This window comes from Olea europaea, chromosome 12 (assembly GCF_002742605.1).
Source record: "Olea europaea var. sylvestris chromosome 12, O_europaea_v1, whole genome shotgun sequence".
NCBI lineage: Eukaryota > Viridiplantae > Streptophyta > Magnoliopsida > Lamiales > Oleaceae > Olea > Olea europaea.
Window position 1 is genome coordinate 10331942 of NC_036248.1, and position 23769 is coordinate 10355710.

The 23769-nt window shown below is 39.7% G+C and overlaps 2 protein-coding genes across 2 annotated transcripts; both read left to right on the plus strand.

The window, feature by feature from the left end:
* Window positions 1-423: 423 nt before the first annotated feature.
* Window positions 424-2015, plus strand: LOC111406565. Its single transcript, XM_023035966.1, has 4 exons — window positions 424-591; window positions 661-716; window positions 864-1488; window positions 1638-2015. Exons 1-4 carry the CDS (start codon window positions 424-426, stop codon window positions 2013-2015), a joined length of 1227 nt encoding a protein of 408 aa, XP_022891734.1.
* An 18637-nt stretch (window positions 2016-20652) lies between these two features.
* Window positions 20653-22147, plus strand: LOC111406961. Its single transcript, XM_023036312.1, has 2 exons — window positions 20653-20790; window positions 20868-22147. Exon 2 carries the CDS (start codon window positions 21547-21549, stop codon window positions 22099-22101), a length of 555 nt encoding a protein of 184 aa, XP_022892080.1. The 5' UTR covers window positions 20653-20790; window positions 20868-21546; the 3' UTR covers window positions 22102-22147.
* The last annotated feature ends 1622 nt before the right edge of the window (window positions 22148-23769 follow it).

The following is a 23769-nucleotide window of genomic DNA, read 5'->3' on the forward strand; positions in this document are numbered from 1 at the left end:
AGACCAGAATGCAGCAATTAAAAATTTGGAGACTCAAATGGGATAGATGACAGTTGCTTTGACTGGCAGAGCACCAGGCAGCTTACTGAGTAACACAAAAATAAACCCGAAGGAGCATGCTGAATTACAACTCGAAATGGGAAGCAGCTATATAAAGTTCATGTAAAAATGTCGGGCATAAATCAAGAAACAAGATCTCCAACGATAGAAGAACCTATAGAGCATGACGAATAGGTAGTGGAATCCATCCCAGCTGAAAAACCAGACAAAACACAGGGTAAAGCAACCATTAACCCTCATGAGCCTCGTATACCTTTTCCACAGAGGCTAAAGAAGCAGAAATTGGAGTAACAATACAAGAAATTTCTCGAAGTTTTCAAGAAACTCCATATTAACATCCCACTCGCCGATGCACTATTCCAGATGCCTAGCTATGCAAAGTTCTTGAAGGACATATTATCAAATAAACGCAAGCTAGGGGATCACGAGACAGTAATGCTAATAGAGGAATATAGCACCAGAATTCAGAAAAAGGTCCCACCAAAATTGAAATATCCAGGGAGTTTTACTGTTCCTTGCACGATTAGTGAAGTTTATTTTGATAAAGCCTTGTGTGATCTTGGTGCAAGTATAAATTTAATGTCTTTATTTGTTTTCAAGAAACTTGGCTTGGGAAAGGCTAAGACAACTACTGTAACGCTGCAGCTGGCTGACAGGTTATTAACACATCCAAGAGGAATAATTGAAGATGTGCTTGTCAAGGTGGAAAAATTTATATTCCCTGCGAATTTTCTAATTTTGGACATGGAAGAGGATAAAGACATTCCATTGATACTGGGCAGACCATTTTTGGCAACATGAAGAGCTTTAATCGACGTTCAGAACAAGCAGTTAATTTTGAGACTGGGAGAAGAACAGATCTCGTTTAATGTCTTCAAGATAATGAAACTACCTACAGAGACAGATAGATGTTTCCAGATCGATGTGATTGACAAGGTGGTCCAAGACTCATTCTTCCTACATAACCGATCAGATACGTATGAAGGTTGCATTGTACATTCGCAGTCAACGCAGTCTGATTCAGTGGAGATGGAAACATGTGCAAAATTTTTGGACACTAACCCACCGTACACACGCAAAAGATATTTTGAGGAGCTAGGAACAGAACCCACAAAACCACTACCGTCCATTCAGCATCTACGAAAATTGGAACTCAAGCAATTACCACCTCATCTCAGATATGCATACTTGGGAAAGTCATGTACACTTCATGTGATCATCTCTAACATAGTCAGTAAAGTGGAAGAGGAGAAACTGCTTAGAGTACTTAGGGAGAATAAGACGGCAATTGGATGGATCATAGTAGATATCAAAGGGATCAGCCCTTCACTGTACATGCATAAGATTCTCATGGAAGAGAATTTTCGGCCAACCATAGAGAGTCAGCGAAGGTTGAACCCAAATATGAAGAAAGCGGTTAGAGCAGAGGTACTTAAACTTCTAGATGCTTGAATCATCAACCCGATATCAGACAGTGCATGGACTAGCCCAGTTCAAGTGGTGCCAAAGAAAAATGAGTTGACACCGACCAGAATAGTGACAGGATGGAGGGTTTGCATCGATTATCGCAAAATTAGTGCAGCAACAAAGAAAGATCACTTTTCTCTTCTGTTTATAGACCAAATGCTGGAAAGATTAGCAAGCCACTCACATTACTAACTCATCGACGGTATTCAAGTTACAATCAAGTACTAGTGGCACCAGACGATCAAGAGAAAATGATATTCACTTGCCCTTATGGTACTTTCGCATACCGCAGAATGCCTTTCCACCTTTACAATGCCCCAGCCACATTTCAACGATGTATGATGGCGATTTTTTCAGACATTGTAGAGAAATTTATAGAGATATTTATGGATGACTTCTCGGTCTTCGGGTCTTCGTCTGACGAGTGTTTAGAACACTTAAATTTGGTATTACAGAGATGCAGGGAAACCAATTTAGTATTGAACTGAGAGAAATGTTACATCATGGTGCAAGAAGAAATTGTACTTGGGCATCGGGTCTCAGCAAAAGGGGTTGAGGTGGACAAAGCAAAGATTCAGGTTATTGAGAAGCTACCGCCACCAACATCAGTTAAAGGGGTTAGCAGTTTATTTGGACATGTCGGATTCTACAGGAAATTCATAAAGGACTTTTCAAAAACTCTCTGCAACCTGTTAGCGAAATATGTGCCCTTTGAATTTAATGAGGAATGTTTGACAGCTTTCAACACTTTGAAGGAGAAACTCACGTTAGCACCGATAATTATAGCACCTGATTGGGAATTACCTTTTGAGTTATTGTGTGATGACAGTGATCACGTCGTAGGTGCAGTACTGGGACAGCGAAAGAACAAGATCTTCCATGTGATCTATTATGCAAACCGAACCTTAAATGATGCCCAGATCAACTACGCAACCACTGAGAAGGAGCTCTTGGTAGTGGTCTATGCCTTTGACAAATTCAGATCATATCTCGTAGGGTCTAGGGTCATAGTCTACACAGATCATGCTGTATTGAAGTATCTAATAATAAATACGGATGCTAAGCCGAGATTAATCCGTTGGGTATTACTGCTGCAAGAATTCGACATTGAAATTAGGGACAAGAAGGGCAGTGAAAATGTGGTGGCAGATCACCTATCGAGATTAGAACAAGAAGAACCAGAAGTGTCAGTGGAAATCAACGAAATTTTTCCAGATGAGCAGATGTTCAGTGCGGAAGAAGTCCCATGGTATGCAGATATCGTCAATTATTTGGATAAGTCAATCCCACCGCCAAATTACTCGAGACACCAGAAGAAAAAGTTCTTTGCCGAACTGAAATGTTATTTTTGGAAAGATCCTATTCTTTATAGGCGAGGGGATGATCAAATTGTGAGAAAGTATATACCTGAAGATGAAGTACCAAAAATTCTTGAGCATTGTCATTCATCTACCTATGCGGGCACTTGGGAGCTTCAAAGACTGCCGTTAAGATCTTATAGTCAGGATTCTATTGGCCTACATTGTTCAGAGATGCCTTTAAGTTTGTTAAGAGGTGTGATAGATGTTAATACACTGGGAACATCTCAAGAAGGAATGAGATGCCATTAAACAGCATATTGGAGGTCGAGATATTTGACATCTGGGGAATCGATTTTATGGAACCGTTCTCCCCATCGTTTCAAATTAGTACATCCTGGTAGCAGTTGATTATGTGTCAAAACGGATGGAAGCAGTTGCATTTCCAACGAACGACGGGAAAATGGTAATTGGGTTCCTGAAGAAATACATCTTTACTAGATATAGCACGTCGTGGGGAATAATCTATGACGGGGATAAACAATTTTGCAATCGCCAATTTGAGCAATTATTGAGTAAATATGGGGTTAAACACCGTGTAACAATCCCATATCATCCACAAACTTGCGGGCACGTCGAAGTGTTCAATCGACAGTTGAATAAAATATTAGAGGTCACAGTGAATTCCTCCCGAAAAGACTAGTCTAAAAAGTTGGACGATACATTGTGGACATATAGGACAGCGTTTAAGACACTGATAGGCATGTCTCCATTCCGCCTAATTTTTGGAAAAGTGTGCCACCTCCCACTGGAAGTAGAACACCGGGCATATTGGGTTATGAAATAGTTGAACATGGATTTGAAGGCCGCCGGTGAAAAGCGTTTATTACAACTCAATGAGTTAGATGAATTCAGAATGGAAGCATATAAAAACTTGAAACTTATCAAAGAATGCACCAAAAAGTAGCATGATCTACATATTCAGAGACGAGAGTTCGAAGTGGGGCAGAAAGTCCTGTTATATAACTCGAGACATAAACTCTTCCCTAGAAAATTAAGATCAAAGTGGTCGGGCCCTTACAATGTCGCTAAGATTCTACCATATGGAATTATACAGGTCAGCCATGAAACAAATGGAACATTCACAGCCACTATTAGGACAGGGACTTCTCTAAGCAAAAGTCCACCGTTCAACTCGGAATGTCTAATTGAAGTGGAAGTGAAAGAGTCGAGCTATCGATAATAAACTAGTGCCGAGTGGGAGGCAACCCACTGTATCCTTTAACTTAGTTTATCTTTGTTTGCATTAGCTTAGAAAATTTTAATTTCATGCTTGCATGTTTAGTTAGGTCATCAATCATCCTTGTATGTCAATAGAGTCTAAGCACCGTTGTTATTAGGTGATTGGGTGTGGCACTCACGCATTTCGAGGCACACGGTCATTTTTCATAAAATTGTCCAGAGTGTGGTTTGAATTCAATTCAAAAATTGGTTTTTGTACTACGTCCATAGACCGGCACATATCCCACATTGCGTAATATATTTTCAAAACTTTTCAGGCATAGAAGATGCTACATTAAATTCACCAATTGAAAATCAAAGAATTTGGGAAAAAGTGATTTGAGTCGTGTTTTTGAGAATTAGGTGTGTGGTACATTTTCATAATCATTAGTTAAAAAAAAATTGTCTATACGGTCGCATAGACAAAGTGTCCATGTGGTCAGTCATGTTTTTGAGAATTAGATGTGTGGTACATTTTCATAATCATTAGTTAAAAAAAATTGTCTATACGGTCGCATAGACAAAGTGTCCATGCGACCGCATGGACACCTACCGAATTTTTTTTTTGGTGATCTCTATACCATGCAACCGCATGGCAAAGCCAGTTACAGGTTTTTAACCCCGTAACTTGGCAATTATTCCCCCATTCCCCTTTCACTCATCTCTCAAACCCTAGGCGCGAAATCCCCAAATTACACGCACACATCCAAAAAAATCATCAATCATCCTTCATTCTTTCATACATCCACACATTCATCTCAAAATCAAGGTATTCAAGGTATGAACTTTATCTCTTCTCCTCCTTTAGATTTCGGTTTGTAGGTACTTACAATTTACAATTGGAAATTAAGGCGAAAGGGTGTAAGTAGGCTTGGATTATGATTGATTGTGTTTATGTGTTGTGGGTGATTACACTTTGCCAATCATTCATAGAATGGAATTGAAGACAGTGCACACAACGTGTTCGATGAAAATCATGAAATGCCTAAGTGACGAGCTTTATGCAATTTTGTAAAATTTGCTTTTTTCATGTCATACAATTGATGTGAATAGTAATGGGATACTGAGATATCACATGAAAGGCCATGAAAAACATAAAACCCCAACTTGCATAACATAGGCACTACATGGCCAAGTCACGGCACCCTACGTCACCTATTTGGCCCATTCATTTACCCTATCAAACGAAATCTGATCAATTTGAAATTTGAGTATGTCATAGACTTAGATTGAATACTTCCATATGCCCAGAGATGGTCCAGGAAAATTTCGATATTTTCGATGATGCTCGGGGTCGAAATTGCACCCTCAGTCATGAATCAAAATTTCATAATGTGTATGTTTGGGCCTAATTTTGTTGTTTTTCCTATTGGCGCAATATTTCCACTATTTTGAACATCATGTCTTGAACATTACACATTAAAATGTTACACATGCATCTAGGAGTAAGTTTGGGGAATTCGTGCATTTAACGTCGACTTTCGTGTTTTCAACATACTTTTTCATTGCATTCTATGGTTTTGACATTGAAAATCTTATTTTTTGCAGGATGCCGCCGAAAATAACTTCAAAGTGCAAGGAAAAAGTCGGCTCATATTCTGGAACTGTGAGACCTAGGGAACTCGAAGGGAAATTACAGAGTTCTTCAGTGCTGAAACCATTGCCTGGTATGAGAACACCATAGGCCGCTGGACAATGAACCCTGAAAGACCAGTTAAACTTGAAAATTTCTCGGGGTTTGAATTGGTGAATTTGTTCCGGATTTGTGGTTGGGATAAAGTGATAAAGAGACCTTACCCAGTTTATGAAAATCTAGTCCGAGAGCTTTACAAATTTCAACAGTAAAATTGACACCCCAGGTTCAAAGCATATACATCAGACATGGGTACGAGGGAAATGTATTATGTTCTCCCCAAATGTTATCCACGATTATTATCAGCTAAACATGGAAAATGTGGTTCCCATCCCCATCAAATTCAACTGGAATGAAGTAGCTGAGGTTTTGATGGGACGGGAAAATGCATGGACCCTAACGACTGCTGAGTGGCATCAGATAGAGCTCACACTATCCATAGCCATTCTATAGCTCTTCATGTGCCACAATATCGAGCCTACGTCACACAGAACCTCATTTTCTGATCAAACAGCGGGCTTCATTGATCATCTGGTTCGGGTTGCAAAATAGACCTTGCCGTCTTTATCTACAATCAAATCCACACCTTGGGCACTTGGCGGGATCGAGGTACCACTTTGGTCTTCCCCAGCCTCATCAGCGGCATATGTCGGGCTGCAGATGTTACAATTTTACCAGAGGAAGTACCTGAAAAACCCAACCCTCCAATAAAGCGTACTACATTTGAGGCTCAAGAGCGAGCTCTGATAGACATCGGGACGAACAAGAGAGAGAACGATGAAGACAGCAACAGGTTGCACAAGACCAGGGACTCGAGATGATGGAATGCCCCAGGCACCACCACCACCACCTATGGGAGCTGATACACAATTACTACATCAGATGTTTATGACTCTCACAAGAACCAACCGCGATATAGAGGAGATCCAGCAAGCTCTAGGGGCTTTGACGATTGACATACAGACAGCCCGACGTGATATCAGTACCACTCAAACCATGGCGCAGACTGCATATCAGAAGGCCCGATCAGCTAGATGGGAGATGGAAACTATGAACGAGCGACTGAGTATATATGTGGGTAGAGTGGATAGAATACAGATAAGAGTGAACGACACTTAGGACTGAATGTGTAGCATAGAGGGCAAAGTTAGAGCACAAAGTAGCATGATGAGAGCCATGCAAGCAGAGCAAGTCCAGCAGTCGGATCTACTGAGGCAGATCTTGGCTCATTTCCCACATCCACCGAACAACGACACCACAGGATCCAGCTATCAGTCACCACGACCACAGTGATTAGGGGAGTTTTATTTAACTCATTTGCTAACTCTAATTTGCACTTGTCCTTCAAATTATGTCTTTTGAAACCTTTATTTTTCACGTTGAGGGCAATGTACTGTATAAGTTTGGGAGTGGTGGCATATTTTGAACGTGACCCTTTTGGAAACTAAATTATCGGCATGTAATGTAATCCTTTTTAAAACAATCACAATCCGTCAATCCTTTGACATTGGTTACATATTGTGTGCTTGATGAGTGATTATTGCATCAATATACTACATTAAGTTCATTGCATGCCTGTGTGGGTTTAATAACCTTGCCGACAATGATGTGATTAGTGGAATAGTTATGTGTTGGGAACTGTGAATATAGTGCAGAATTTAATTAATTGATACTTGTTGAGGTAGTACTTGACATTCCATATGCATGCCACTCATGCCATACAGTCAGGTGAGTGATTGGGTTTGAATAAAGTAGGAGAAACTAGAAAACCTCGATTAGATTAAGACATAAATCAATGTAGATCCATAAACCGAAAATTGTTGAATAAATTGGAGATGGTTTAACAAATATAGGGGAACATTGAGATAAGTGGGGGCTCCGTGCATGAATTACGCTGTCTGGATTGCCTAGACAATTGAGATGAAAACTAGGAGGAAGTTTTCAATTGGGGGGGTTGATTCTAGAGACAAAATGTCTAGAAAAAATAAAAAGGGGCATAATTTTAGGCTACGAAAATATGACACATTTCCAAGCTTTTATGACTCGAGCAAGTAAACCTTTAATGATATCTCGAAATCTGGTGTCCTAAAGTCAACTGATTTGGGAAACACCATCCCAAAGCTCGTTACAGGAGTCATATAGAAAGTAAGAGGAAAAGAGGTTAATAAAAAGTCATCTGATCAAGCATTTATAACTCGAGTGAATAAGCATGCAAGGGTTTAAACCCTAGTGCCCTAAAGCCAACTGGTTTGGGAGTCACCGGCCTAAAGCTCGTTACAGGAGTTATATAGAAAACAAATGAGAAGATGACATATAAAAAAAAATTAATGAAAAAATAGAGTATGATAGTATGGAAGAAACCCTTGGACATTTAGTTGATAAAAATCACACCTTTAAGGCGATGCAAGTAACTTAGTTTAATCTTGAGTGTTAAAGCAATCAAATCTAGGAGAGCCTTCATTTGTTGACATGTGAACCTGTGATAGTGAGATCTATCCAAACAAAGAGAAGGTAAGGACTACAGTTACCTAAATCCTTAACCTTAAAACACAATCTCGAAATAATTGAGTGAAAAGAATAAGTTTGGGAGGGTTATTTATCTCTCGTGCGAAGTAAGAACATATTTGACCATTTTGGGGTCGAGATTGAACCAATCATGAGCTTGCTATGTTGGTATGAGATCACACACGCACGATGAGTCTTACATCCGACAAGTAAAGGTAAATTCTATTCTAGCACTGTTGAAACTATTTCTTGTGTTAATCATTGAATTTCAATCCTGAGATACAGCAGGTTATTGAGCCATGATTGTTGAAATTTAAGTTACTATCTTGTTTGAAGACAAACGATAGTTCAAGTTTGGGGGAGTTGATAAGTGCATTTTTATGCACTTATATAACTTACAAACATGACTAAAATATAAGCAAAATGTTTGAAATGTGACCTAAATTCGCTTCAATCTTGGCTTGTAGGGTTTTCTGATGGAGTTGATGGAATTCACAAGAAAAAGAAGCAAAAAGGACCAAAACGATTCAAAGTTATAGTTCAGGGACCAAAGTGCAAATATCCACAAGATGACCAAAGGAGCAATCAAAGAATTGATAGTGTCAAGTACCAATTGGAGGTCAATATGAGATGATGGAACAAAATATTCGTAGAAAAAAAGTCAATAAACAAGAAGATTGAGTTTGGGGATAAAAACAGCACAAATTGGAAGATCATTAGACCATGCAGTCGAATGGTGTTATAACTATGCGGCCGCACAACCCCTACCGGAGAATTAAAACCCCAAAATAAGTTCAACCATGCGGCGCATGGTGTAAAAATTCGGGACGATTCTGCAGTTTTCATTTTGCGTTATAACTCTATTGGAACACGATTTGGACGCAATATAAAAACCTAGAGCCGTCATATTTCAAGAAGAACGCATTGGGAGGCAAGAAAACACATCTTGGAGAGGATTTTGAGCCAAAGTAACAAGGAGCTACATGAATATCATCAAGATTTCAAGCGAATTCATAACCCGGTGATTTTTTTCTTCAATTTATCATGTATTTTGTAAATTTCTCCATGTTTGGCTAGATTTTCATGTACTAGGAGATCGATATACCATGTGATGTGATTTTTTTAATATCTAGTTTGCAATTTGACATTAAACACGTATTTGAATGTTTCAATGATTTATATACAATAATTTTCTTCCATAATCAAGTGCACGTAATTATGTGATGTTTGGTGATTTATTTCATCTGTTCGAGAGAAGAGAAATAAATTTGATAAGGCATAAATTGTCGTAGGGTCCGATAGGGAATAGGGATATACTCATATGCTTTGCATGCGTGAATCTTTAGATGTTCATAAAATCATATGCATTCTTATATATGCATTTGTCATAGAGATATAGACCAGTGGTGTATAAGAATATGTTCAATACATCTCAAGAGAGAGTGTTGAATAGATTTAGGAGCATTCATTCGTCAATAATTGAATCATGTTGACATTTTGTGAAATTAGGGTTAAAAGCGATCATTGCATGGGAATTCGTGATCCTGGTGCTTTTAATTTTCATTGAAAACAACCAATTTGTGTTCTAAACGTTTAATCTGTAATTTAATTCGTTAAAATATCATTTTCCATACTGAGTTCATTCCAATCATCAAGTTTGCATGAATCAAGGTTTTCATAAATTAAGGTTTTACCAAATTAGGGTTTTTCTAAGAATAAATTCCTATCTTGACAAATTTGTTTCAGTTAAGGTTAAGATAGATAAAATTGAACTGCTCGATCTCTGTGGGACGATACTCGAAACTTAATATTTCACTTTATTACTTGTTAACGGTACAGTTGCGGTAATTTAAGTCAAAAGAAATATTTCGTGAACAAGTTTTTGGTGGTTCATATAAAATTCTAATTCAAATCAAATCAAGTTGTGAAAAAAAGTTTTGGGTATAGCCAAATGGGTGAAGAAAAACATATTATCAGAGTTGCCTTATTGGTATATGAATCTCATACGGAACAATTTAGATGTGCCACATTAAGAATAATATTTCCAACGTTGTAATCAACATAGTTATGTTTATGAAGGAAAAAAATGAAAGACAACTCCAAGGCGAGGAAGGATAATATCTTCAACTGAAATTTTTGTTAGTTGAAAACATGAATCGTAAGTGCTAGAAGAGATGACAATATCCATTTCCCAATCCTTCAACGCCTAGTCCTTATGTTGGGTAAAATAACTTAGAGGAGATTCCTTCTAGTATTGGAGAAATTCCAATTCTTGAATCAATCGAATTGAATAACTATAGCCAATCTACTGTGACGTCGACATACCAAAAACAGGAGGAGCAATTGAGCTTTGGAGATGATGCCTTGAGAATAATAGTTGTCAACGTTTGATGGATTTGGCAATGATGTCTCGGAAAATTTGCACATAATTGAACTAAAATCGGCCTTCCTCGACCTACTTGACTAAACATAATGGCCTAAAAATCTGATAAGGCCGATGTAGGATGCCAAACATATTTTTTTTAAAATATTTTAGGCAACTACTTGAATAGAGCAATTTTATTTTTTTTTTCCAAAAAATATACGAAGTAGGTCGAGGAGAGTCATTAATTGGCTTTGGACAATCCATATAGATTTGTTAAGTTTGATATTTATGTAATGTTCGAAAGGACATTTTATTGATTTTAATGTTACTAATGATTTGAAATTCTGTCCTCAGGTGACAGAACACTGGCAGTCTAACAGGAAAAGACGAGCTAAAAGTAGAACAGTAAAAGACGAGCTAAAAATAGAGACCTGTGGACAAGTTATAAGCTTACAAAAACCGGGCAGCTAGGATGCAGTTTGATCTAACTTCGAATTCTCAATTACCCAATGGGTCTGATCGAGCTTAAATTATAAAACTCACAAAACACACTGTTCCTTACATCTGTACAATCCCAACAGTGCCTCGTTTGTGTGTGAGATTGAATTTTGTAATGTTTGCCAAGAATTTTGTTCTCTAGGTGGTAGATTCTTGTTGTTGACTAGATTATTAGTTATGTATTTCATTAGATCGTTCCCTAGTAGTTTTGCACAAATGGGAAGAATTATTTTATTCCGCTCCATTATTTCCATTATTATCTCAACTGTCTATTTTAAGACCAAGTGAATAATATTGAAAGAATCACCTAGGTAACAAGTTAACAAGTTGTGGTGTGGGGTTATATTCTATTGGGCAAGGAAATGCAATTATCTACTCTGTTTGGTTCAATAAGCCAAAAACTTTCACATCCTGCGATAGGATGAGGTTTATGTCGATTGGTTCGTGTATAGATCAATAGTTTTTATTCATTTAAAAACTTGTCTCCCATGTAACCAAATAAATTAAGTTATTATCGAATCGTGTGGACTGCAATCATCAATGTCTAGCACAATGTAGTCATGTCGTGCCTATATAAAACTCATTTATTTCAAAACAGACTGCTCAGTTGAGTCACGGGCTGTTGTGTGTGACTACTTGCAGTGTTCACAAATGGATGTTCTTATTTACATATTGAAAAAACTTGTTTGTCGTACTAGAACTTGAAACTTAGAAGATCGTCATGCTCAAACTGCTCAGACCAGAAAGAATGCCAAAAATAATCACCTTGATACTAAACCAGATCGAGCAGGGGAGCCGCGAGCAATCTACATTTGTTATCGGGTATATTTCGCTTCTCCGACATCTTACATATGATACTTAAAAAGTTTAGAGAAAACAATCTAATGGCTTGGAATAAATAAAAGTCCACACACAAAATAAAATCTACATTCTATTTTAATTGTAGCTCCGAATTCTTTTATTGTATTGAGATGTACTAAAATGAACTTTTAAAAGTTAAATTTATTATGTTCTTTATTCATTTTAACAGATTTTATCAATATCTTCCACATCAGGTGTGCACAATTGACAAAAATGGCCTCACTCAAAGGTTAAATAGTTAAGGTTGAGGCTCATTTATTTATTAAAAATTGAGTCTTGAGCATACTCCTCAAGTGAAGGAGTCTTTTTGGACTCTCGTCTTCTCTCAAAGCTACTCTACTTTCATAGCCTTGCAGCCATTACATGCTCAGCCACAAGGATTCGACCATTCCACCAGCACACAATTCATCAAAACATCATGTGAAGTAACATTGTACCCAAAACTATGTTTGAACAGACTCTCATCTTATGCTAGCTCCATCCAGAATAGTCCAAGCAAATGCTGCTCTCACTGTCAATCTCAAAGCTGCTCAGTCAACCTTGGATGCTGTATCAAAGTTGTCGAAAATGAGCAATTTAGCTTCCCGAGAAGCACGTGTAATAACTGATTTTGTGGAGAACAGAGGTCTGAAAATCTTTGGCAGCTAGGAAGAATTTGGAAAGCCCAGAATTTGAAAAGGAAATGAACAGTGTTATGACGGGTTAGTGCTGCGTTGACAGATGAAGATACCTACCTGCATGAATGGATTTGAAGGAAATGCTATGAATGGGAAAATTAAGGGCACTTTTAAAAATTACATTGTAAATGTAGCTCAATTAACTAGCAATGCTTGGGCTCTAATCAAGAATCTTTCTTCCTTTGAAATCAATTCACCATAATGAAATTGCAACTGTAAATGAGAATGTTGTAATGTAACAAGTTTTAAAGACAGCTTTTAAAGCCAACTTTGACGAACAATTTTTTGTAGAGTTTATCTCACTCATTTAAGTTATAGTTTAGTTAACATCTCCCTACTACACCTTAAGATAGCTTATGCACAAAGTAGCCTCAAGAGCCCCGCGTACACCTAAGTACTTCATTATTTGTTAGAACGAGTGCATAGGCAAAATCTGTATCAAAAAGATTGGTTATGTGCAGACCTCTTTTCTTTCAATTTGTAATAAATGTAATTAAAAATTTTAAAGTTATGAAGATTATCAGGCACTTTATGGTTAAAACAAGAATATAATAGTATTGGTCCAATGAAGTATTTATATCACTGTACGGTATATTAAGGGATTTACTTGACTAATTATTTGTTATGAACTGGAGTTTCTAATTAATGAATTAATTGTTTAATTCTGATACTTTTATTATTTAGGATTTTGACTCTACAATAGATCCATATCTCGACAATTAAGTAAGGAATAATCATGGCACAACGACATCTTAGAAAATGACAAATAAACCACAGGTAATATGATTAGGATAGCAAATAAAACAAGATAGCATTCACCTTCGATGTCGAGTAATACAATATTTTTATATAATTTGGTGGGGAGTCCGCATCAGTTCATAAACAAATAGTTTTTTTTAGTCAAGTCCACATTGCCGGCCTGTACTTAATAAATTCAATTGGGAAGAGAAAATTGCTAATTGCTTATATTTTGCTGCTATCTTTTCTCGGTGTCATTGGCTTAAGGTCTAAAATAATTAGCATATATATTCCAGTTCTTTTTTTAGGGTTTAGGGCATATATTGTATTCTAAATCATAATTCTTTTGACAATTTGCTACCGACACAGATTCTTCTTCACCAATGTCACCGTCAATGTGAAATGTAATGAAGTTTTCAATGTGAGTAGTCAATGTACCCCCAACTTGGAAAGTAACCCTTTATAACCTTTTAGCATTTTAGGACATTTTGTATCTGTCTAAATAAGTCGAAAAGGCCAACATCTAAATGTATAAATTATCGATAAATGATCAAATTTTTAACAATACGTTTCAATAGATCCACAAATATTATCATTTATCCATCAATTATTTATGTCTATTTATAAATTAAATTGTTTAGAAATTCTTCTAATTGGAAGCTAAGCAAGACTAAACATACTTATAGAGCATGTTTGTGCTTAGGAATTTATCTAAATAAGTAAATTTTAAAATAAAGTACGTTTTCATTAAATAATTTGAAAATAAAATAAAAATCTTATGAAAAATAAGTTTTTCATTTGTCTGAATACAAAAGGTGACCTTAATTTTAAAACGATATGCTCACTGTTTATTAAGTTTGTTTCAATAAATACCCAATTTATACGATGGTCACGATTCACTCACTAAACTTCAAAGTATTTCACAGTGCTCACTGAACCTTGTTCATTTGCTCTCCATCAATCACCCTCAAAAATCTTTATCTCATATGTTGACATGGCTAATGGAAATTTGATGTGGCAAGTTATGGTCATTAAAAAAATTACAACTTAGCCAAATCATTGTTTCATTACTCGTCCAACTTATACCGTGTCACAATTTACCCATTGAACTTCAAAATACTTCTCAATGGTCACTCATCTTTGAGATGTTGCACTCCATCCATTATCTGTCATTTCCTTCACTCCGTTGCTAATTTATTGCTTGAAATTCCACAGGTAAGTACAATCATCAGAAAAATTATAACTCGACCAAACCATCAACTCACAAAAATCACCGTATGTGAAACTCAATTCCATACCCCGTAAATTTCTTTAAAACCCAATAAAGCGTTCCCAATTTTAGTCCTAAAAACCTAGTGATAAGTGCATTTTGTTACACTTGTTTAGGCCTTTAAATTAGAGTATTTGTTGGATAAATGAATGAATTATGGCTTAATTCTATATATATTGTGTTTGTGAGGTAAATATTGATGAAACTATAGAGTTGGAGACAATGAACGAGAAAATGGTGAAAATAGACAAATTATAATCAAAATACAAAATGATGATTGAAGATCACATATAATCAATTGGACACAATTAAAAGTTAAAGGGGTGAAATATAGAAAATGCATTTTCACAAATGAATTTCAAACCGAACAAGTTATGCTTCAGATTTTTAGCCTCATATTGAAACCTATTTTTCACACAATAAACCTTCAAATTTGAAAAATAATATTTCTAAATAATCATTAAGGACGCTTTATTGGGTTTGAAAGAAGCTTATGGGGTCATGGAAATCATGTTTCACATATGGTGATTTTGGTGAGTTGATAGTTTTGTTGGGTTGTAATTTTTTAACATTTGTAACTTACCACGTAAAATTTCTATGCAAACATTAGCAACAAAGGAAACTAAATATGACGAATGATGAATGGAGTGCAACATCTCAAATATGAGTGGCTATTAAGAAGCATTTTGAAGTCCAATGAGTACACTGTGATCAATTGTAAGTTGGATTAGTAATGAAACAATAGTTTGGTTGACTGTAATTTTTTTAACAGTCATAACTTGACACGTCAGCAAATAAGGTAACGAATTTTTTAGGGTAATGGATGCAGTACAAATAAATAAAGTTTGGTGAACTATATGAAGAATGAAGATGGTATAAGTTAGGTGATTATTGAAACAATTAACTCCAAATTATTAGTTATTGATTGCTTCCTATGATTTGTAGTCAAATTACTTTTGTTCTGCAATTTGTCGCAACCTCTCTTAATGTGTCATTTCTTTTTGCAATAATAACAAACCTAATTACTAAAATTTGACCTCGACTTACCCCTTTTCCGATTACTTTAAACAACAAGCCTTTTCCATCTCTTGCCTCAGATGCTTCATCTTCTTTTTTAAAGTAAGGCATCATACACATCTTCAATTATGAGAGTATCATGAGTATGGAAGATCGTGTCTCTAAACACAACGTGCAGCGAACTGAAACAGATTAAGGCTAAATCTTCATTATCATACTTTACCTCTAAAGTTTACAAATCTTCATACACAATGCATTTGCAGTTTTCTCCTTCAAAACATCCTGAAGTATATTATTATTGAGATGAAGGTGGATCTATGAAAGTGCCTTCCAATCCTTCCTTCTTTCTCCTCCATTGTTCAAGTTACAGGCATTTTGTCAAATCTTAACAACGCATCATCTAAATCCATCTACGCAAATACAGGTTGCATTTTCACTTACCACAACGAAAATATTGTATTACAATTCAAAAATGAAATTTCATACTTCATAACTGCCATCAATAACAAAAGTTTCGAATAAATCACAAACAATAGCTCTTATACAACTTGTTGGGAAATAAAACGGATTGAGGTAATATATGACATGATGTTAAGTATATGATTGCAAACAAACAACAAGATAAAAGGAAAGTAATTAATCGACCGAGGAATGAATTATTTTATTCAATTGATGAATATGAAGAAAATAAATACAATAACTGTGCCTACACAATTATTCTATATTTTAGTAATACAAAACTAGTCAAAAAGGCCTAGTGTTTATAGGGGTGCATGTCAAACCCTAAAAATACCACAAACATGGAACTAAGATAAAAAATTGTGTAAAATAAAGGAAATAATATTTTTTTCAATAAAAATGCATAGAATAAAGAAAATAATATTTTTCAATAAAATCAAATGCAATAAAGGATAGAATATATTCCACAAAAAATCAAATCTAATTTGGGTTTAAAAAATCCAGCACTTAGACTAATCACCAACTCACAAACAGGTAGTTTGTATTATCAGATTCAGTTGATTGCAAGTAGATCAAGAAAATGCTCAGTAGCACATTTGTATTTGGTTCCATTGAACATATCAAACTAAATTGTAATATTGAAATACTCGAATTTCTACAAGAATTGTTACTCTACGGATAGCATCACTAATCGTGATCAACATCAATTAGATAAAAATGGACTTTGTTGTCACCTAGATTGACATTACTCCTCTAGACTCATTTGTGCATGTTTGTTTGGGAAGTCATTAAATTAAATTTAAGTGACTATAAAATATAGAGCCTATGAATTTGAAATGTGTGAAAAAATAAACGAGTAATACTTATGGGTCTTGCGAAATTTGTGAATAAAAATATGTTTGACTAAAAGTAATTTAATTATAATCACTTTCCAAATATGCATTGCAAATCATTTATCTGGTGTCTTGTGCATTTTTCGCATTATTACAATAAAAATAATCATGCAATATTCAAAATTTCGAAATGTCTGTGAAATGGTGAAATTTTGTATTTATTTCTCACTTGTACAAGGCCACCAGAAGTGGGAAAGACCACACAACTATTGTGGTGGGCTCCATCCCACATAATATGTGAAACCAAATGGGCCCGAGTCCATTAAATGAGTCATAATCTCGTGCTACTTTTCACCATCTAATTATCCACCAAGACCACTTGGAATCTTATTTTGCGATAATCTGGACAACTATGTAATGATCATGCCACATTGACTTAGAAAAATTGCTATTTGCTTATATTTTGCTGCTATCTTTTCTCGGTGTTACAGTTGAGAACAAATCATCAGATATGGCTTATGCTGCTCTTCTTTCTCTAATGCACGTTCTAGAGCAAATCATTCAACAGAAATATACATTTCTGAATCGTCCTGTCAAAAAACAAATTGCATCTCTTCTCGAAAAGGTCATTTCCTTAAAAGATTTTCTTGAAAATTGTTCACGAAACAGCTGTGAAGCAATAGAATGTTTGGAGAATCAAATCAGGGACGCAGCACATCTAGCAGAAGATATTGTTGAATCCTACGTTGTCGATCGACTTCTTCCAGAATCCACAGTTAACAGGGACAAGATCCTTATATTTTTCTGCTCTGACTTGGAGAAAGTATACAAAGAAATTGATTCATTAATGAACCAGGTGATGAAGATTGAGGACAACGTTGTCTTAGAAGATCAACAGCCAATGACTTGGATGCCATCAAAAATTGCTCTCGGTGGAAACAGACTCATTGTTAGCCTTGATAATGACTTGATGGAGATTAAGACTCGGCTGGTTAGTGAATCGTCACACCTTGAAACTGTCTCCATTGTTGGAATGGGCAGAATGGGTAAGACTACTGTTGAGCTCCAAAAATGGCTCCTCCACGTGGCCAACTTGTAGCTACTCCACGTATTCCTCCCTGCGTAATGAACAAACGGTCAGGCGCACACGGCCGGAACCGAAGGGGGTGGTGGCGGCCTTATACACTCCGACGGTCAAGTCAGGTTTGGGTGGTCGGAACAGTGCCTAGGGGCTACACAGATCAATCAATAAAGGGGGGAGGATGATATATAAACTTGTTATGGAATGCTATGTATTGAGAGTTTCATTACCTTTGCCTCTTGCCAGACCTTGGGTATTTATAGGTGGTATGAACCGCGGGATGTGGAACGCGCGTATACATCTGACGGTATGAAGTGTCTGCTCATAGGCGTCAATCAGCCGCGCTTGTAGAGTGGGCGGACAGTTTGTTTCCCCCGAGTTGAATTGACATAAAGTTGATAAGTCACGTCAAGTAGCCTCATGGGGACGTCAAATCAATTTAAACCTTAGGTGCAGGACAAATCTTAAATTGGCGGCGGATCTTCTAACCGGGGTCCACTTGATCTCGACCTCGGAGGTGAGATGCTTCGGCAGATCAGTAGTAGGAATCGATATATCACTTCAGAGAAGTTTCGGGAGGGTCGTTTTCAGGTCGGAGTAGGTGGTGAGATGGCACTTCGGTATCGAGGCGTAACAATGGTCCCCCAAATTCGGGGATGAATATTTATATTATGCGCGGATTTGCTTTCCTGTCCGGGCCGCGAGTCATGGGGTCGATTCGTCGCAGCAGCCGAGGTTAGGATAATAGGCAGATGCGGGGCATTCGCGTCAGGCGCATCCCAGATTTGTGAAGTTGGAGAAAGGGCTCAGCTGCCGTCGATGCACTGACAGAACAGGTCGACGCGTGGGGATAGCTGAAACTTTGTAAAGTATGGGAGGAAAACGCAGCGTCCAAGGCAATGACCCAATGGGGCGTTCGCGTCAGGTGCGTCCAAACTTTGTAAAGTTGGAGGAGGAACTCTTCTCGCACCGATGCATTGACAGGAAAAGGTCGACGCGTGGGGAGATGGCTGAAACTTTGTAAAGCATGGGAGGAAAACGCAGCGTCTGAGGCGATGAGCCAATGGGGCGTTCGCGTCAGGTGCGTCCAAGCTTTGTAAAGTTGGAGGAGGAACTCATCTCGCACCGATGCGTTGACAGGAAAAGGTCGACGCGTGGGGAGATGGCTAAAACTTTGTAAAGCATGGGAGGAAAACGCAGCGTCCGAGGCGATGACCCAATGGGGCGCTCGCGTCAGGTGCGTCCAAGCTTTGTAAAGTTGGAGGAGGAGCTCATCTGAGGCGACCCAAACGTCTAATGATTTGACAACTGTTGCGTGTTTCCAAGGTGACAGTTGGGTGCCATGCCCATTCTCCTAAAAGGCTGCTGCGGCTAGTAATTATTATTGATGGCTGGTTGTAACCGAGGTGACGCGTTTCAATTTAGCGTGAAGGTCACAGCGACATCTTGGGCGTAGATCAAATCTGGCGTTTCATTTCAACGGCCCGGATTGAGGATGCGAGGAACGGCTTAGATTGATCGCATTTGAATTTAACGGTGGAGATTGGACTTGTTTTTCCTATAAAAGGAGGACTCTGGGGTTTTCTCAGACTTTCTACCTTCGCAAGATTAAAATCATAATTTGCTCTCAAATTTTCGGCGATTTCCGGCGTTTTGCAAGCAACTTCGGCGAGAAAGAACTAGGAAAAACTTCCAAACCCGTAAGTTTCAGCACCCATTTGGACTTTAAAAAATTTCTTAACGAATGGCCTCGGGAGGGAGTTCTGGTTTGGGGAGGGGCTTAGAGATAGTGAGGGTGGACGAGCCCACTGTGGCGACCTCCTCAGAAATAGCTGGGGCAATAATGGGGGGGAGAACATATGGAAACGACCAGATAGCCCCCCAGATACTTCTGTGCATTGGGGGGCGTCGGACTACCCATCAAAATTAAGGGAGGCCGACCTAGGTAGACTTAGGACAGAATATAGGATCCCAGACAGTGTAGACTTGATCCTCCCCGGGCCGGAAGAGAGAGCCTGTTACCCAAGGTCGGGCTGTGTGGCCATTAGTGAGGTGATCCTTAGGGCCGGACTTAGGCTGCCTATCCACCCATTCTTTAGGTTGGTGCTTAGGTCTTATGGGCTAACCCCGACGCAGCTCAATCCAAACTCCTGGAGCCAGATGGTGGGCTCCTGGATGTTGTGGAAAGAGGCGTCATTAGGGGTGGAGATGCCCCTTTCCGTTTTCTAGACCCTCTATATACCCAAGGTTACTGTCGGGGGGGATAAGACCCGGGGATGGTACTACCTGACGTCATGGGGCTCCCACACTCCATTCGTGATCGATCTGCCGAGCTCCATCAAGGAATGGAAGAGCTCATGGTGCTGGGCAGCGGGGCGATGGGACACAATGGAGGGGGACCCCCTGGCGCCTCTTACAGTCCCGATCAAAGAATGGAAGAGCTCATGGTGCTGGACAGTGGGGCGATGGGACACAATGGAGGGCGACCCCCTGGCGCCTCTTACAGTTCCAACGAAGTTATCAACTATTAGTGAGTATAGTAGTTGTTTCTTTTATTTTCTCTTCAGTTCGACTTGTGTCTAACAGTTATGTTTCTTTTGTAGGTTCTCTTCCTCGGTACGAGCTATCAACAGAGGACTTCGACACTATCTGTGTCATTTATCAGCTGCCTCAGAAGAAGAGGTCCTACCACAGGCTGATCCGGAAGAACATCTATTTCATCACTCACGACTTAATGGCGTCTCAAGGTAATAGGACCGAAGCCTATACTTTTTTATTCCGAACTCCCTAGACATGTACTAATTCCTTATTTGTTTCTTTGCAGATAACTTCAGCAAGAAGCTGCCAGTACGCCCTGACTTCAAAACCATCCAGAAAATGATGGCTGAGGCACGGGCGCTGAAGGCCTCCTCCTCTTCATATAAGAAGCAAATGGAGGAGCTGGTGGAGGCCAGTAAGAGGCTCCAGCCTCCGACGGAAGAGGAGGTTCAGGAGGACCCGGAGGGTGACCTCCGAAGGAAGGGCAAGAAGAGTGTGCCCCTCCCAGACGCCCAACTGTGGCGAGGCCACCCCCAGTTTTGACGCAGACAACTATTCCCACGGGGTGGCCCTCTCGGAGAGAAGCCCCACTTCAGCAGAGCCTGTCGCTGCCCCAGAAACAGCACCCCTTGCGGTCGTACCTATTGAACAAGTTTCGGGGCAGCAGAGGAGAAAAAAGGGCCCGCTCCACTAAAGAGGTTGATTTCCTGGGCACCAATCAAGAGGAGCCCGTAAGGGAGGTGTTGGAGGCTCTTCCTCCAGAGACAGCTGGGGTGGCGGTGGTCCACAGCAAATATTGGACTGAAGAGTGGAGGCACCACACCGCCTCCTGCACGGCCGAAGACTTGGTGGCGGCGAACAGCGCCTGCGTGGTCCGGACACTAAGCACAAGCATCCAACTCGAGGGCTTGGTAAAGGATCTAAACTCCAAGAGGGAGGACCTCGCCAAGCGCCTCGAGGAGGCGATGCATTATGGGGATGCTATGCGAGCTACCCAGGCCAAAGCCACCAAGGCAGAGGAGGGGAAGAGAGCTGCTGAGGTCCAGCTTGCTGCTGCGCAGGCAGAGGTGGAGCGGCTGAAGAAAGAGCTCTACGAAGTGGAGTGCCAAGTGGCTGCGGTGACTCGGCGACTTGACCACGCTAACGAGCACCACAAGCTCGCCACCGATGCTCTGGAGGCCTCTAATAGAGAAAAGGCAGAGCTGGAGCAGCAGACCGAGGCCCAGTCAGTGGAGATCGCCTCTTTGAAGGAGGAATTGAAGTCTGCGGGGGAGGTGGCGGTCCAGAATTTTATTGATCACTTCGAAGACCATCCCCTTTACGACGACTTTGCCAACTTCTGGGCCTCGTGGAGTGCCCAAAGCCTACTAGGTCGACTGAAGGAGGTGTATCCTACCCTGGACATCTCTCAACTGGAGGTAGAGTTTGGGGGACCAACTGGAGGTCGGCCTGATAAGGTTACTGAGGAGGCTCCAGAGGCCCAGGAGGCGGCCAATACTGAAATTCCTCCCACGGATTAGGGTTTCCTTTTTATCTTGTAGTGGCTTCGGCCCCCAATGTACTTTAATTTTGTGACATGGAATGAAAAATTTTGTCAAATTTCTGCCAAGTCTTTTAGCTCCTGCTTCTTTGTATTCCTTTTGTTTTATACTTGTATGAATGACAAACATTAGACTAATTGCCCCGCGACAACGATCGGTTAACAATTGTGAACCGGTCCGCTTAAGCAAACATAAGTCCAAACACTTAAGTGAGTAGGAAGTGATTCTTAATTTCAACTTCTTAATAATCTGAGGTCAGACCAATTGGGGAAACACGAGGAACCGCTTGGTAATCAGCTAATAATTGACGATCGGATCGCTCAAATGAACATTCCAAAGAACTGAGGAAACTATTCCCTAGCTGATCTGGTTTGGAACTGGAAATTCATTACTAAGATAAATTACACCACCCTTTACAAAGGCGGTTCCATCACTTAAGAAACTTTACAACCGAGATCAGATCGGAACAACCGATTCGCTATGACAACTTAGGATCAGATCGGAATAGTCTTATCACTGGTAGTATTTTCTCAAGTGCTCGATGTTCCACTTGTGAGGTAGCATCCTTCCTGACATATCTTCGACCTCGAAGGTACCAGGTCGAGATTCCCCTCGAATGCGGTAAGGGCCTTCCCAGTTCGGGCCAAAAACTCCTGACCCGGTTGGTTTTGAAGATTGAAAAACTCTTTTGAGGACGAGGTCGCCCAAGCGGAGAGTTCTGTTTCTGACCTTGGAGTTGTAAAAGCGGGTCATCTTGCGATGATATTTTGCCAAGGTCATTTGGGAAGTGTCTCTCTTTTCCTCAAGGAGGTGCAGTTCACTTATGCGTGCCTCGTCGTTGCTGATCTCATTGAAATGTATCCGTCGATGTGATGGGACCCCAACTTCGACCGGACTCATTGCTTCGGTTCCGTAGGTCATGGAAAATGGGGTTTCGCCGGTTGCAGTCCGGCAAGTCGTTCTGATGGCCCAGAGGACGTGGGGGAGTTCGTCAACCCAGGCGCCTTTCGAGTCATCCAGTTTCCTTTCAGGGTGTGCTTGATAGTTTTGTTCACTGCTTCAACCTGTCCATTTGCCTGGGGGTGATGCGGAGTCGAGAAGTCCTTCTTTATGCCCAGTTCGTCGCATAAGTCTCGTATCTTCCTGTTGTCGAACTGCCGCCCATTATCAGAGACAATGGAGTGGGGGATACCGAATCTACAAATGACGTTTTTCCAAACGAACTTCATAGTATTGGCCTCGGTGATTCGGGCAAGGGGTTCTGCCTCGACCCACATAGTGAAGTAGTCGATGGCGACAATGGCGAAAGTTGTGCTTCCCCTCCCTTTTGGGAGTGGACCAATGAAGTCGATGCCCCACTTGGCGAATGGCCAAGGGCTGGTCACTACAGAGAGGCTCTGAGCAGGCTGTCTTTGCACGTTAGAGAAGCGCTGGCACTTGTCATATTTCTGGACAAATTGGCAAGCATCCCTTTTCAGGGTTGGCCAGAAGTAGCCTTGACGGAGAACCTTGTGCGCCAGAGCCGTCCCTCCGGAGTGATTTTCGCAGATCCCTTCATGTATTTCTCTGAGATGTATGTGGCCTCTTCGCCGCCCACACATCGAAGAAGGGGCGAAGCGAAGCCTCTCTTGTAAAGGGTGTCTTCTT